General features: G+C 36.2%; 3 protein-coding genes across 3 annotated transcripts; 1 reads left to right on the forward strand and 2 right to left on the reverse strand.

Moving 5' to 3' along the window:
• Window positions 1-14: 14 nt before the first annotated feature.
• On the reverse strand, window positions 15-2,226 carry LOC18048197 (O-fucosyltransferase 37). The gene is made up of 6 exons (XM_006440007.2): window positions 1,856-2,226; window positions 1,364-1,532; window positions 1,089-1,178; window positions 692-975; window positions 336-594; window positions 15-242 (listed from the first exon to the last, which is right to left on the reverse strand). Exons 1-6 carry the CDS (start codon window positions 2,224-2,226, stop codon window positions 15-17), a joined length of 1,401 nt encoding a protein of 466 aa, XP_006440070.2.
• A 4,224-nt stretch (window positions 2,227-6,450) lies between these two features.
• LOC18048199 (probable aspartyl aminopeptidase) lies at window positions 6,451-12,209 on the forward strand. Its single transcript, XM_006440009.2, has 11 exons — window positions 6,451-6,695; window positions 6,822-6,957; window positions 7,112-7,190; window positions 7,287-7,489; window positions 7,585-7,657; window positions 8,253-8,336; window positions 8,489-8,644; window positions 8,986-9,159; window positions 9,653-9,727; window positions 9,817-9,957; window positions 11,532-12,209. Exons 1-11 carry the CDS (start codon window positions 6,491-6,493, stop codon window positions 11,751-11,753), a joined length of 1,548 nt encoding a protein of 515 aa, XP_006440072.1. The 5' UTR covers window positions 6,451-6,490; the 3' UTR covers window positions 11,754-12,209.
• A 232-nt stretch (window positions 12,210-12,441) lies between these two features.
• On the reverse strand, window positions 12,442-15,056 carry LOC18048200 (adenylate kinase 4). The gene is made up of 6 exons (XM_006440011.2): window positions 14,731-15,056; window positions 13,928-14,073; window positions 13,708-13,827; window positions 13,419-13,586; window positions 13,128-13,217; window positions 12,442-12,779 (listed from the first exon to the last, which is right to left on the reverse strand). Exons 1-6 carry the CDS (start codon window positions 14,843-14,845, stop codon window positions 12,678-12,680), a joined length of 741 nt encoding a protein of 246 aa, XP_006440074.1. The 5' UTR covers window positions 14,846-15,056; the 3' UTR covers window positions 12,442-12,677.
• Window positions 15,057-16,718: the final 1,662 nt, after the last annotated feature.

The raw sequence follows: 16,718 nt of genomic DNA on the forward strand, positions 1-16,718 counted from the left end.
ACTAATTGAGTTGCTTAAAAAACACCAGTGTTGTGTTTGCGCATGCACTCGGGAACTGGATATGCCGTCACGTCCCGGTCTCTCTTGTTAGTCCTTCGCTCAGGCTGCCCCTGAGATTTACTGTGTATCTTTCTTATAATGCTTCCAAATTCTTCATCAGAAATTGAGGAGTCAAAGAAAGGAAGCATGGCTTTCTTGTTAGGCTTTATGTACTTCCAATGACCCACATAGGCACGGTGACCCTGTCAAGTCGATCAACAATTACCTTCATTTTACTACAATATCTATAAGATTGTTGTATACCTAAGTAAATACCAGCCTTAGCTCACACAAACCTGCATGACTCGGCCCATGTTTCCACCGTGGGAAGGCACAAATACATTGCTGTTCAACGAGACAATGTAGTCAATTGCAGCAAGAGAAGAGGACCTGTTGACATACGGAGAGAGTTCACCTTCTTGAGCCAACATCTCCTTGGTCACCAAATATGGAAATTCTGCAGCAAGTGGCTGCAGCGCCTGGTGACCCCCAAATGGCTCTCCTCCAGCAATGTATATTCTTGCACTACTTGGCGCTCCCAAAGCCTTCAAAAACCTAAACCAATTACCATGTTCAAATGTAATAAACCAAAACTAAAACTTTGAACTAAATCTACCCCACAGTTCTGTTTTTGGTTTCTGATTTAATTTACCTTGCTATCTCTGAAGCAGTAAGAGGACAGAGTCCAGCAAGTCTTCGCTGAATGTGGCTCATGTTCAATTTTCCTGTGAGGTATTCAGGTTGAGATTCGCGAATCTTGGCAATAATTTCATCATATTCCAAGCCTAAACCAGTGAGACATCCGGTTCTGACCCAAACGTCCTTCTCCATCCGGAGATGGAGGGCAATATATGGACCTTCAATCCACATTCTCCTTGCAAGTCGGTTTCCAAGTTCCTGAATTGGAGCTGCAAATCTTAAAGCATGGAAGGCTACCTGCATATACAGAAGAGTTTTAAGGAATCAACACATGATGGCAATATTTTGCTCAGTAACTATGTTCATGACTTTCTAATCTAACATTCATGTAAAATGACTTTAGAATGCACCTTGCATCGAAGCTTCTGCAGATCAGGTGGAAGATTCTTGGAGAGCTTAGTATCTAACCCTTTTAGTACAAGAACACCTTCTTCATTTAGCTACATGAACCAGGAATGTGAAAAGAAGCGTGACTACAAGGAGAAACAATAAATATCTATATTTCAAGCATGCTTCCATAGGCATCACAATGTCACCTTAATTAGCTTAAAAAAATGGGCAAAGTTTCATGCAAAGAGTTTATATTAATATATAAAGACATCAGGGTAAGATTTTTCTGCCATACTTGTTTGAAGAACCTGGCACGGATCCAAAATGGAGAAATGTTGTAAGGAAGCTGATTTTCAATGGACTGTCTTGACATCAAATGTGTTGAGGGAAGGGATGATACAACTCTTACGTCTGCTTGTAAAGTCCTCTTGAAGTGTTTGACATTAAAAATGTCCGAGAATTCACTGCAATTATCATTAAACAAGTGAATGTTTAACAAAACTTCACAAGGGACCGAGTCCTCAAAAGTACTAGTATGCATTGAAAGACACTGTTTGCTCTGCACCGATGAGAAGCTGAGGTGTTTCTCCAGGAAACACACATAGAGCCAAGATGATTAATCCAAAAACTTTTACAAATAACAATCCTCACAGAAAATGAAAATTAACACTTTAGTCAGGTCACATAACCATCCAAGAAAATACACAATTTGCAATTTTCACCACCACAAGATGAACTGACATGATGGGCTAATTAAAGACACAAAATTAACTAAAATTCTCTTTACCTCTCATCTCCCCAAATCAGATTAACCTGCAAGACGGGCACAACCAAGGCTGCTTCAAGAATCCTTGCAATAACAACAGCATCAACAATCTGATTCCTCTGCTGATTCAATCCTCCTGAAGCCACGACCACCAAGAACTTCCTCTTCTCCTTGGAAATCTTGGCTGACTTTCTTCTATACGCAAGACTGAAATCCAAACAAGGCTTGTAACCTTCACTACCAGGCTGCTGCCAAAACTCCCTCTCCTCCTTGGACAAATTACCAGCCACTAGCTGTGCCGGTAAAGGCACCAGTACGCTATTAGCCAACCCCGCAGGCTCGTGACCATCCTCATTGTAAGTGTTTGACGAAGCAAGAGAAGCAAAGAGCATAGCGGAGTTTGAAGAGAGTGGATTTTGTGAAGAAGGTGAGATGAGAGAGCAAGGGGGTGGATCTTGGTAACTTTGTATGAAGTTAAGAACAGAAACTCCCAAGAACGTGAAAGTAAGCAAGAGTGAAAGAAAAAAGATTGCGAAGTTTTGTGGTGTGAAGAGCCTTTGGTGGCTTCTCGGGCTTTTCTTGGGAGACAAGAAAAGAGAAGTGAATGGAGAGATTGAGAAAAGTTGAAACAATGGTGACGGTGTCAGTGTGATGAACGAGTTCTTGATGATTCTTGCTCTCGCCATGAAAGCTTGCTCGCTGTAATTTCTTGGCAAATGAAATGAAATTCTAATAATCACGGATCTTTGTATTATTTTGGCATAATCCTGAGCTAAGAAATTTGAGGTCAAAAGTCTAAAATGTCCTCAGTTTCTTGGAGATTAATAAGGTTGTTTTGGTCTAAAGAAACGGTTACAATATAGTTATAAAATCGTTTCATTTTCCCGGGAAAAGGCGGTTACGTCACATTACACTCTCTAACTTAAAAGTAGCTAAATACCGAAACTATCCTTCAATAAGCTAGTTCTGGTTGGCGGTCGTTTCACTTCTGAATTCTTCCCATCCTCTGTAAAACGACTTGTCGTGTATTTGTAAGGAATCCGTCAATATAATGTGCAAGAGCTGAGACGAGCCAAAAGGCCGAAGCCCAAAGGCATGCAAGCGTAAGTTGTTCTCGACTCACTAGCCACTATTCCTTGAATCTAACACCACCAATCCCAGCATCCACTATGATCAAATGGAATTGACCCAAGAGAGTATGATCCATTTCATATGGTGAGGAAGATTATGTGCTTTAGTTGTTGGACAAATAGAATATCGCTCATACTTTCAATGTGGCTGATTTCATCCGAACGATGAGGAGTTTTATTATCATAATTCGTGGGCTAGGAGTACTAATGTAGGTTAGTTGCATAAGACAAACAATATACTTTTCAAGGATCATAACTTGTGCTACAGATATCTTTTTTTTTTTATTATAATAATATAATGCTTTGAAGTTTGCAGCGAGAAGAACCAATATCAAAATAGAATATACAAGGATTTTGGGAAGAGGCATTGCATCAGATCATCCCATGGATGGCTCAAACTCCTCGATCATGAAAGAGCCTGTCCATTTCTTTTGAATCCCTTTTCAGGTACCCGGATTCTCCTTCCTTCTCCGTAAACACTTGCAGATATTGTGGGGTATTATCCGGATGGGGATGCGGAAGAAGGTCATCATGTCTTGGACCGTTGGAATTCAAAAGTACGTTTTATTTCAATCAAGGAATTAAGAGACGATGGTTTTTTCTTTAACGCTATTCTGCCATCAAATCCGTACTTTGAGAATAAATATAGTGCGATTGTAATCTACAATGATAAATCCAAACTTGCTTTCTGAAAGCACGGAGAAGGAGGAGATTTCGTGTGGAAGAACTTTAACGGAGAGTGCCAGTGCGGTTACAGTGATGTTATATGCACTGCCGACAATCTCGTTTATGCATTATCAACATCCATTAATGATAATACAGGATTTACAGTTGAAGGATGGGATTTTAAGCCACAAGCTCCATCAAAATTGATGCAAGTCACAGCTTCTTTACCACGACAGTTGATTTTACGTTCCATGTTCATAACCTCGTACTTGGTGGAATCTTTGGGGGATATCTGGCTTGTTGTGAGGAAATTTTGGGTACCCAGCAAACGGATACATTTCACAACTCAGTTCTCAGTTTTTAAGTTGGATTTCCAACTCAGACAATGGATAGATGTGCATAATCGAAGTGATTGTGCTTTTGCTGAGACTGTGAAGATTGAACCCCCTCCTATTTGGGTTGCTCTAACATTTAATTGATCTGGACAAATTTTTACCTTTTTTTTTTAGTAAGTAAACTGCAATATTTTATTTTTCAATTTATATATATTATAATCCGTATTGTATTCTTATAATTTGAATTTTTTTCCCTGTTTTAAGTAATTAATGACCTTGAAGGGCAATCAAGGGAGATAATAATAGAAAGAAAAATGATTAGTGAGACAATACTTTGGAGCTTCATTAATTTCGTCGGTTCATCGGGAGGATAATAAGCTCACTAAGATATCCCATAATAATTAAGCCTCATATTAGCAAGTGTGCTCGTCTCTACTTTCCTTCACAATCGATGTTTTTGGAAATAAAAACGACGTCATTGTGTGTTCGGACTTAATTTCGGATAAAATTTTCGGGCTAATGAAAGTGACGCTACAGTTTTGATAGTTTGCGGACGCTGTTGTAAAAAGTAATCTGAAGAAAAAAAATCTCAAAACAATGTCATAGTTTTCTGCTAACGAAATCATTATTGATCACTTACCCCATAGAGTTTTCATAATATCTCATTGGGTGGGGTACTTGAATTCACTAAAATACGACAAAGCTTTGTAAAATACCATTGTTGCGATTGAGAATAAAATATTATTTTAATGAGGTTAGTTATTTACAAATAAATAAATGAGGTTAGTTATTTACAAATAAACAAATAATCCGTGCCACTTCGGCCTTGGCCGAAGTGGTGGGCTGCTGCCCTCACAATGCTTGTGAGGGCAGCGGTTCTAGCCCCCACAAAAGCATTGTGGGGGCTAAATATTCTTTATATCCTTCTCTCTTGCGAAATGCAAGTGGAGTATGGACATCCTCTCCTGTGAGGGGTTATTTGTATTGGGCATGTACTTCATAGAATTCATTGTAATAATGTAAGTCCCAATCATGTATATCTGATTGTAAATATCAGTGTAATACCTCTGCTACAATAAGCAGTTGTTGTAAATATCTGTGAATTCATTGTAATAATGTAAGTCCCAATCATGTATATCTGATTGTAAATATCAGTGTAATACCTCTGCTACAATAAGCAGTTGTTGTAAATATCTGTGTAATGCAGTAATATGATGATTAATCAGTCTCAAAAAAAAAAAAACAAATAATCCGTATATAAAAAAAATATTAAAAAATGTTATATAAATCTATATAAAAGCCTAAAAGTTAATGTAAGTACCTTGTACATAAACAAAAAATTGGTCTACGTACTTTTCAAATTTAATATCCTAAGGGCTCGTTTGATATGCTAAATTGGATTGGATCGGATTAGATAAAATAATATTGAATTGGATAATATTAGATTATATATAATACTATGTTATCGCACAGAACTTAACACTCAAGCTCCCTTATAAATTTTAGTTTTTTAAAAAAAAATGAGTATGAAAACCATATCCTTACCTTGGCGGAAGCTCTCTTGCTTTGCTAGTTTGCTTTGTTTCTTATTTGATGCAATATTGGATTGGACTATAAATAATCATGTCTTGTGTTTAGTATATACCATGAGATTAGCTAGTAACTAATAATATGTCTTATATATTAATTTATTAAAATCATCTTAGATTTACTTAAAAATGACATGTAATATAATTTAATTTAAATTAATAATTATTGGTAAATTTATTTAAAAAGTGTAAAATCTTCCCTTAATTTTTTTAATATTTAACATGTTATAGTTTTTAATTCCATGAATAGTAGAGGACAAAGTTTTAGCTTAGAAAATGTAATCCTAGGGATCCTCTTGCGATGAAATTTTACCACTATTGAGATTAAGTGGTGAGCTCATTATTGTTATTCTACCAAACATAATATAAAGATTATTTTACACTAAAATTATCTAATCCTATGATATATAATTAAAACCAAACGAGCTCTAAGTGTATGAAATACTTTATCTTTTAGGACCCTAAAAATATTTTTTTATTATTTTTATTATTATATAAATAAATAGATAGATATTTAAAAAGTAAAATTAATAAGATTTTTTTTTAGATGCTGTAATATGGACAAGAGGCGAAAGCGCAAAAGCAAGCATAAATTATTCTCCTATGTTTAAATCAGTATTCCTTAAATCTAACGCCAAGTCAGCATCGATGTACAGGACAGAGATAATGTTAAAATAACATTGGAATCCCGCCTAATATTCCGCGTTTTCATTTCGTATTTTTAATCAAACAAGTTATAATTCGAATGACCGGATTACCCTTGACCTATTGAATTTTGAGTTTTTGACTTTTGATGTTGCCCTGTATTTGTATTGTAACTAGTTAACACTAAAGATTATTTCAGTCATTTTAGTGGGTTAAGGACCTATTTATTAATTAAAATGGAAAAAAAAAACTATTTCTTTATCTGACGCATCACAACAATTTTGGGGATCCATGTGTTATTTACGCTATCAATCATTTAATATATTTCCAGGAGAGGAGAGATCTTCTGAAGAAGAAACTGAGACTGCACTGAACCAAACTGAAAGAGAGGCAATGGCAAAGGCAAAGGCAGAAGCAAACGGCGAAGAGGTGAACTCGATCGTCTCTGATTTCCTCCATTTCTTGAACGCTTCACCCACCGCTTTTCACGCCGTCGGTAATCAATCACCATTCACCTTCGTTCAGTTTCGTTTACAAACTCGACATTTGGATTCGATTTTGCGTGTTCTCATTCTTGAATAACCAATTAATTTTGATTTTTTTTTCAAAAAAAATGTTTCAGATGAGGCGAAGAGGCGTCTGCAAACAGTGGGGTATCAACAGATTTCAGAGAGAGAAGATTGGGAATTGGAAGTTGGCAAGAGATACTTTTTCACCAGAAATCATTCGACGATCATCGCTTTCGCCGTTGGTAAAAAGTAATATTTTTCGTTTATTTTAATATAATTTGATTTTTTTTTTTGTATTTACAAATTTGAAGAAAAGTAGCTTAAAAGGCTGTAATTTTTGGATTTTTAAATGGAGTTACATTACTTATGATTTTATGCCGATGTGGTAAAATTTATGCTTTAGATATGTTGCTGGGAATGGATTCCATGTAGTCGGTGCTCATACTGACAGTCCTTGCCTAAAGCTGAAGCCTGTTTCTAAGGTGATTTTCTATTCGAAAAGCTACAATTTTATTTCTATCTTGTGCTTTATTTTGGAAATGACTCAATTAGTTTTTAAATGTGGGTGGATTTATTAGGTAACAAAAGGTGGGTATTTGGAGGTTGGCGTCCAAACATATGGAGGTGGTTTGTGGCATACGTGGTTCGACCGTGACTTGACAGTTGCAGGAAGGGTGATAATTAGAGAAGGGAAAGATGGTTCTGGTCCCTATTCTCATAAACTAGTTAGAATTGACGAACCCATAATGCGAATTCCTACACTGGCAATTCACTTGGACAGGTTCTCTACTTAGATAAGTCTCTTTGTTGCTTGGTGATTTTGCCTCCGTATCCTTTGGGTTTAAGGAAATATAAATTTCTCTGTTTCGATAATAGGAATGTTAATTCTGATGGATTTAAGGTGAACACCCAGAGTCATCTTGTTCCCATCTTGGCAACATCAATAAAGGTATTCTTCATACACCATACTTGTTTTGTGTTTAATATATTTGATTCATAACTTTGCCTCATTTTTTTTTTTTTTGGTGATAAGACATATATTTGCCTCTGATGATTACCGTTTGTGGAATTGGAGTAATAGGCTCTCAGCTTATAGGTCATTCATACCGGATACTTTGTAGTGTTCCATTTAGAATTTAAAATCTGAACGAATGGTTAGCAAGCTTCTCTTGGTTTAAGGTTCTTCTGCTGTATTGGAATGTTTATCTGCTAGAAGCTGGAATGAACTTCTGTTGAGTGGTCATGGACAAAGATTGCACAAGTTTATAACTTGCCTTACATTGGTCCTTAGATATTAATAAAAGCATACAACTAGTTTATCACTTCAGTTGCAAGAGAGTGTTATTGTGGTTATTCGGTTCAATAACCTTATGTGGGAGCGCGATTTATTTGTTGTTAGCTACAACTTATCTACAACTTGCTATTTAATAGTTAAAAAAAAAAAAGTAAGCGAAGCTCCCTTGGATTTTATATATTCAGAATGATGGATTCTCTGCACTCATCAAATGTTGCCTATTCTTATCCAACTAATGACTTTTTTACAGGAGGAGCTTAATAAAGTGGTCACAGACAGCCCTAATGAAAGAACAGACACTTACAGCTCAAAGCATCATTCGCATCTGCTACAGGTTTGTTTTTCCTCTTTTTTTGTCCCTCTTTTCCATCACTATTTTTTCGGTGGGTGGATGATACAAGCAATTTCTATTTAAGTTGATTGATGTATGGAATTTGGACAGTAATAGAAATGACATTATTTTATTCTTTCTCTTTTTACCTTTAGATGATTGCAAGTCAGATCGGCTGCAGACCAGATGATATATGTGATTTTGAATTGCAAGCATGTGATACTCAGCCAAGTATAGTAGCTGGTATTAAGAAGGAATTCATTTTCTCAGGAAGGCTCGACAATCTCTGCATGTCATTCTGCTCTCTGAAGGTATGAGTAGTTCTTTGGCTTGCATCTTCCTTTCCTAAGATGCTAAGGGTATATGTACATGGGAGAGTTAGTGAAATGTTTTGCGAAATGTGGTGCACTATCCCCATTTTAAATTGTAGATCTTAACATATCTGTTTGATGTATTGTTTATTGTTGTTGATTTAGGAGATATAAATGGTTCTAATCACCTTTCTGATGGCCTCGTTATTATCAATTATCAAACTCTGCATCATCCTCTCATCATTTATAAGTGTAGTCCAATATGAAATATTGTGGCATCATCCTTCATCCTTCCCTCATATTGTCGTCATCTCCTTGAGTGTTCATTTTTATTATTTCAGGCATTGATAGATTCTACATCTTCTGAAGGCGACCTTGAGGATGAGATTGGTGTTAGAATGGTGGCATTGTTTGATCATGAGGAGGTTGGATCAGATTCAGCTCAAGGAGCTGGATCACCTGCCATGCTAGATGCTCTATCACGAATCACAAATTCCTTCTGTTCAAATTCTAAGGTGGGGTCAGCTTCATGCCCATTTTGTATTTTTCGGTTGTGCTTAATATATATGATATTTTGAGGCTTCAGAGGGCCAGTTACAGGGTGCCTAGCTGCTTTTTGTTCATTATTTTTACTTTACACAAATCTAAATCTAAAGCTGCTCTCCAGTGTAATCTGATTTTAAATGAGCTCATTATCCATGAAATTCTAAATTGATTCAGCATGTCATGACAGCAAATCCTAGCTGATTGGAGGTTTTTCTGTTCTGATGATTATGAAACTAAGAAACATAGCTACAATTGGAATGAGATCACTTGCGCTCTTTTTGGCTACTCTTTATTTTTTTCTTCAATGTCGTCTACTAACATGTTCCCTTAGATAAGGGCTATTAGAAACATCTTATTGTGTTGTCCTGCTGTTAGCAATAATGGTAGTATGATTAAAACAAGCATGTTTGCCACCCTCCTTGTACTATGCTCTAAATATTGTTGTGCATGTTCTCTTCCCAGCTGATTGAGAAGGCAATCCAGAGGAGTTTCCTTGTTTCTGCTGATATGGCACATGCCCTACACCCTAATTATATGGTATGTTGTTCCCTGTGCCAAGCATTTGTTATTCCGTGTTTCATTTTATTCTACTTTTTTTTAGATAACATGGATTATTTATTTCTCAGGACAAACATGAAGACAATCATCAGCCAAAGTTGCATGGAGGACTTGTCATCAAGCACAATGCAAATCAACGCTATGCAACCAATGCCGTGACATCCTTTGTTTTTAGGGAGGTAGCCTCAAAGCATAACCTTCCTGTCCAGGTGGGGTTCCCCCTTCTAATAATTTTATGGTTGCCAACAAATTATGGTAGATCTTGAGCTTAGATCTCGAAGTTTGAGAAAAAAATGAGGGTAAAGTGAACCGGTTAGGTGTTGGAACCGAATTATCACCAAAACAGGGAATTAGTGCTTTATTCTATTTAGGGATGGCAAAATTCGGGTGCGGGTGTGGGTGCGGGTTTAGCCTTTCTGGATTCGAACCCGGACGCATATTTTCTTTACCGGACTTGGAAATAAACCCGCCTTTTTCCACTCCGGGTTCAACCCGGAAAAATCCGGATTCCCGGATTGTGGGTTTTCAACCCGGATTGATAAATCCAATTGAAAAAAAAAACTAAATTCAACTGAAAAATCAAATAGAAATACAAATCTAGGATTTTAGCAAATCAAGTACAAATTTAGGTTTTAAACAAACTAAATACAAATCAACTCATTCAATTCTTGGTTCAATATCATCATCATTATTGCTGCATTTGAATCAAATCGATCACGTTTCCAGCACTCTAATCTATTAACAGCAACAACCAAGATGTTCAGTTTTCAACTTGTGAGTAGTTCTCCAGATTTGTTGAGTGACCGTTTTGAACCCTTCGCAGTGGATTGCCTTATTTGTTAAAACTTCCTCCACCAAGCACTGTTCTAATCTATGTACACCAGCATCGTGTGCACTCCCCTCAATAGCAACTACCTAGCCTTCTTCCTCGGGAAGAGAAAGGGCAGTACAGAATTGATGTAACTTTTTATAGTCCATGCAGAGAACAGATGAAAGACAGAAAGAGAAAGTTGAGATGAGTAGGCAAAAGAGAGAAGAAAGTGAAAGCACTCCGGATGAGTGAATAATCACAGCCAACAATTAAAAAATATTTCAAAATTAAATAAACTATAAATAATGATGATGATGAACAGTCGCATCACTGTTGGTTACCGGTCGCGCCAAAGAAGACAAGGAAACAACGGTTGGTGATGATGATGATGAACAACCGCGAAGGTGAAAACGATGATTTGATGAAGATAAACTAAAGAGGGACTGAGAGAGGAAATGGTTGTTGCGGCTGTGAAAGTGTAAATGAGCTAGGGTACCATTTGAGCTTTTTTTTTCCTATTTATATTAAAAATAATTTTAAAAAATTAATATTAAAATTAATAAATATCCAGGTCCAGATTTCAGATATACGGGTTCACCTAAATCTGGAACTGGACTCGGATATATGCGGGTTTTGAAAATGGCATATGGATACTAGATTTATTTAACTTGGTACGGGTTGAACCTGGTCCGAAAAATCCGGGTTTCATCTGGGTCCGGTCCGAGTCCGGGTTGAATTACCATCCCTAATTCTACTTGAGTCCTAAAACTCATCCCATGTAGGAAATGATGAGTGTAGGCTGTACCATTGACATGGAAGCACAATCTTGTTAATTTCCAGTTGTGCCTCAAGGCATTGTTTTAGGAATTAGAGTTTGGGAACATGATGTACATAGAAGAACTAGAATACTGCTCGTTGCAAATTCATCCTGTGGATGAACTGATCATCTAAGAGAAACTTCTATGAATGCAGGATTTTGTGGTCCGCAATGACATGGCTTGTGGTTCAACTATTGGCCCCATCTTAGCAAGTGGCGTTGGCATTCGTACAGTTGATGTGGGTGCCCCGCAGTTATCAATGCACAGTATAAGAGAAATGTGTGCTGTTGATGATGTGAAGCATTCATATGAGCATTTCAAGGCCTTCTTCCAAGAGTTCTCTGAGCTTGATGCGAAGATCAAGGTTGATATGTAGATCTCCGTTTCTTATTACTCGGCAGACTGTTCAACAGCTGCTTATTCTATTGGTTTTCGCTGATGTAATACATGCTACATTACTGAGCAATCGTTGTGCTGTATAAAATCAAATATCATGACTACTGTAGAATTATTGGATCAGGGGATCCTTTGTCGTCCGTGCTAATAAGTATTTTATCAAAATAAAACACTTATAACGTGTTTCTTGCCCTTTAAATCACATCATTTGGGTGGTAATATGATATTCTTTGTATCTACGTTAGGCTTCTGCGTCAAAACCATGTGAGTTCTATGGCCATTATTTTTCACAGTAATCTCTAGGCAGATTTATTGTTAGGTTTTGTGGATGGCAAGCATCGAATTCTAATGGAAATCTACTGGTAGTGGCAAGTTGCTGTTGGAACATCGCGAGGTTAGATGACTGACCGTCATGCAAACTTTTGCTAATCAACCTCTGCACGCACATATTCAGAACCAGGATCAACCTGAATTAGTTGATAAATTTTGATGAAAATTCATACAAATGACTAAATGAAAATACAGCTAGATCAGGTATGGATGCTTAGTCACCGCGCTAAATAAAAATTCTGTAATACAACCATGTGCATTGGGCAGTAATATATATAGCACCTGCAGCTTTGATAAACAGAAAAGGTGAGGGACAGAAATAAATAAAGCAATTGAGATTTAACTCTAAAACCTGTGATGTTCTTATTTGAAGGTAAATCAGTTATTTATCAACTCAAGAAAGGACAGCCGCAATATCCGAAGTCAAAATAGCAACGGACATCAATGGATCAGCATGTTCAACAGTATATCAAGTACACGTGAGCCAAAAAAAAAAGAATAAGAAAGTTCTCAGATGTTTCATCTGCTGATAAATTTAAATGAACCATATAATGAACCTCAGTTGTAGCCCACATCATGCGGAAAGTGCTTTCTGCACCTCAGATGTAACTTCTTGAGGAGGCTTCTCAGCATGTAGTTGTGCAACAATGCCCTTTTTGGAGTAATAATCAATTACCTGAAAGTATATTAGAAAAGGAAAGGATAAATAAATAAATCTCAAAAAGTGGGCACAATTAGTTAGAGTAACTAGTGGCACAACAAAAACATGTGTTGGACTGAACTGTGAGGGTCCTAGGGGAATTATATGCGGGAATAGTGAAGAGGTAACTGCTATTTATGATTTCACAAAAACCACCAAAAACTTTTGACGTAATAGTGAGCAGAAACAGCTTATGATTTCAAGTAAACTGCATCTAATGGGTAAGCAGCATAGAAGGATTAAAGCAACAATTGAATCATTAACTATGGTACATAATAAGACATTATACCAAAAGGAAAATAACAAAGCAGACAGAAAGTATACCGGTTCAGTTTGCTTGTGGAAAGCTTCCAGCCTTGACTTGAGAACAGCTGCAGTGTCATCTTTACGTTGAATCAAAGGTTCTCCAGTTACCTAAAAAGAGGAGAGTAGTCAAGCGTTGGTCAATAAAATATCATAGAAGCCACTAGGGGGATACATATATGAACAACATTCATTTGAACCAAATTGCCATGAAATCAACAAGTTTCATTATAAATTACTTGTGCTTGAGCTATACAACCAATTGATTAGAAAAACAGACGAATTATGGGAGAATGATTTACATTGACTTACATCGTCAACACCAGGAACCTTGGGAGGTGCAAATTTTGTGTGGTAGGTCCTGCCACTCGAAGGGTGGATCCAGCGACCAGTAATCCTCTCTTCCAAAACCGCATCATCAATAGCAAAGTTGAGAACCTTATCAACTTTTTTTCCCTGCTTCTCAAGCATCTCGTCCAGCTGCATATAGATGGTAATTGACAGCATAGTTAGAAGCTCATACAACTTGACTGAACATTGAAACACAGATGCACACTCAAATACATTTAGATGCTAATCGACATGTTGAAGAAGGTGATACCTTCTGAGCTTGGACCTCAGTTCTGGGAAACCCGTCAAGAATGAAACCTTTCTGACAAGAAGGTTTCTTCATTGCTTCATCTATGATACCAACAACCAAGTCATCAGAAACAAGTTCTCCCTGCAAAACCATTATAAAATATCCTCTTAGCATCAAAGACAAGAACCACGTTATTGACCATAACAACTAACAAGAGGCATACAATATAAAAGAATCCGACCTTGTCCATAGCCTCCTTAGCCTTGATCCCAAGAGGAGTTTTAGCAGCAACAGCGGCTCTCAACATATCACCAGTAGCCAAGTGACACAAGCAATATTCATCTTTAATGATGGGCGATTGAGTACCCTTTCCTGATCCGGGTGGGCCTGCCAACCAGACAATAATCTAATGGATACAAACATCTAACTAATGACTTGAATCATTAGTCAAACTCATCTCTACATTTGCATTCAATCACCAGGAATTAGAAAATTGTCCCTTTTGGTTATTCAACTGCATTAATTACTTTAGCGGGAAAAATCTAAGTTACTAAAATACAGCAAACAGAAAATAAAAGAGCAACAAGTCCCACTCTAAACAGGCCTGCCAGAGTTTACAGTTTCATTTCAATCTGTCATTCACATATTGAAACCATAGTATTCTTCGACTAAACAGAAACACAAAGTAGACCTTCCGACATGGATACCAACTCAAGCAGTACTCTTCGTAAACTACCAAAACTCTATACACCTTAAATAAGTAACAATGCTTGTTAGCTTCCTGTTTAACTTAATAACTATTAAGAGAGAAAAAAAAAAAAACTTACGAGCCACCACGACCGAACAGAATTTGAACTTTCCAAAATTCGTTTTTTTTTTTCGTTTTTTGGAATATCAAAATTCGGTTTTAAATCATATAGATAGAATCAAAATTCGAACTTTTCGACAGAAACTACAATTCAATTGCGGATCTGAAAGTTTCGAAGAAAAAAGGAACGGAGAAATATTATCTGCATGAATTACAAGGAGAGAAGTAAGAGATACCAACGAGAATGAGGCGCTTGTCTGGCTTGGAGGCGCACTTCATGCGACGGAGGAGCTCAGTCATGAGATCCACCGACGGCACATCTTCCAGGTTCGCCGCTGAACTGCTCGCCATTTTTGCAAACGGTGCCGTTTAGGGTTTTCCTCCCTCTTTGGACGGATATTAGAGAGAGAGAGAGAGAGAGAGAGAGTCTGATTTTGATTTGATTTTTGCGTTTGAATGAAAAAGGGTAGGTGCTTGCTTCAGAGCCTTCGGACCTTCCAATGCTTCAAACTCAAGCTGCGTGTGGTTGGTCTTACCGGCATTTGTCATTTGACTGTTCTGTCCTTGGACTTTGGCCCGTGTTCCCTCTTAAATGACTTGACAGTTTGTGACTATTTTTGGTATTTTAAGTGTTATAGACGCTAGATTTTGACATTGAATCTGTTATTTAGGCAAATTCTAGAAACGCAAATTTTGACTCAAATAAAATAATGTACTGAAAATTTTATAACTAGGTTTAATTTTCCTAGTTATCACTTCATTCTATGAATTAATTCAGTAAAAAAACAAGATTAGGTGGCTCTCTTCCCTTGACTTAGTAATGAGTTTTTGAACAATTCCCTAATATATATAATATTATTTTGGATTAATGTCAGGAGGGTGTCACATATTTTTAATTATTATCAAAAAGGTAATATGTTTTTAAATCAGGCAGGTAAGTGACAAGTCATTAACTTTTGCCAAGTATTGGTTGCCTTATTATGAAATAATGTTCTTACCCCTGTGACTTTGTTTAAATATGGGTTGATGGCACCTAAATGACACTTGTTTCGATATTTATCACCTTTTAAAAATAAGTACAAAGTGGTACTTTATTAAGTTTATTGTTAAAATTAACAAATTTGGTACTAAAAATTAAATCGATGATTTTGTCCCTCATTAGCTGATTTAAAATTTTTTATAGAGAAATAACTTTTAGCGTTAGAAATGGAGGAGAAAAAGATGAACAAGAACCAGAGAAGAAGAAACAAAGAAGACGAAGAAGAATAGGGGAAAAGGAAAAAGAGAGAGAGAAGACAAAGAAGAAGAAGGTAAAAGGAAAAAGGAAAAAGAAAAAAGACAGAGAGAGACACTGAGGAGTAGTCTTCTTCTTTCTTCCATTTTCTTTGCAAATCTAATGGTGTGTTGTTGAAATAAACTTTCATATAAAAATTATTTCTGTATAAAAATTTAAAATTATGAATCAACTAATGGGGGGGCAAAACCATCAATTTAATTTTTAATATCAAATCCGTTAATTTTAACGAATTTAACGGAGCATTACTTGTGTGTTTATTTTTAAAACATTTATCACTTTTTTTTATAAATATTGAATTTTTTTTTTGTATCAATTATTTTGATTTTGCCTTTGCTTCGTTACGGTTAATAGAGAAAGTCAATGTTTAATCACTTGAGCGCCTATCTTTAAGACATGTATCATCTTTTTTATAATTGTTGAAAAATGTGTCACCCAGGTGACATTAATCCTATTATTTTTCTCAATAAATCTCATGATTCTAACTAATGGCATAGATGTCAAGGAGTTCATTTTGAGTATTGACGCATCATAAAAATTAAGGTGAGATTCTTTCAACTCATCAAAATATTCATTATATCCATTTTTTAATTATTTTTTTATTACAAAAATGTCCTTAGTTAAATTACAGAAACAAATGATTAAATGAAAAAAAAGTATATTATTCACTCTCATCTCCAAACCAAATTTGGATTTTTTTTTTCCCCAATTTACGGGACTCATCTTTCTTTAAATTTATTACACTTACCTCATCTACACTTATTGATATAAAGATTCACCGCATTTGTTTAGTAATTGAATTTGGCCAAAAGTTTCTAGCTGGTACAGCCGTACAGGACTCTCGATTTCATTCAAATTTTTCTTCAAATATCTTTTGATTCAACAATAAATTGCTATCTCCTCGGTTAGGAGTTCTACATATGAAAATGA

Source organism: Citrus clementina, unplaced genomic scaffold, assembly GCF_000493195.1.
Source record: "Citrus clementina cultivar Clemenules unplaced genomic scaffold, Citrus_clementina_v1.0 scaffold_3, whole genome shotgun sequence".
Taxonomy (NCBI): Eukaryota; Viridiplantae; Streptophyta; class Magnoliopsida; order Sapindales; family Rutaceae; genus Citrus; species Citrus x clementina.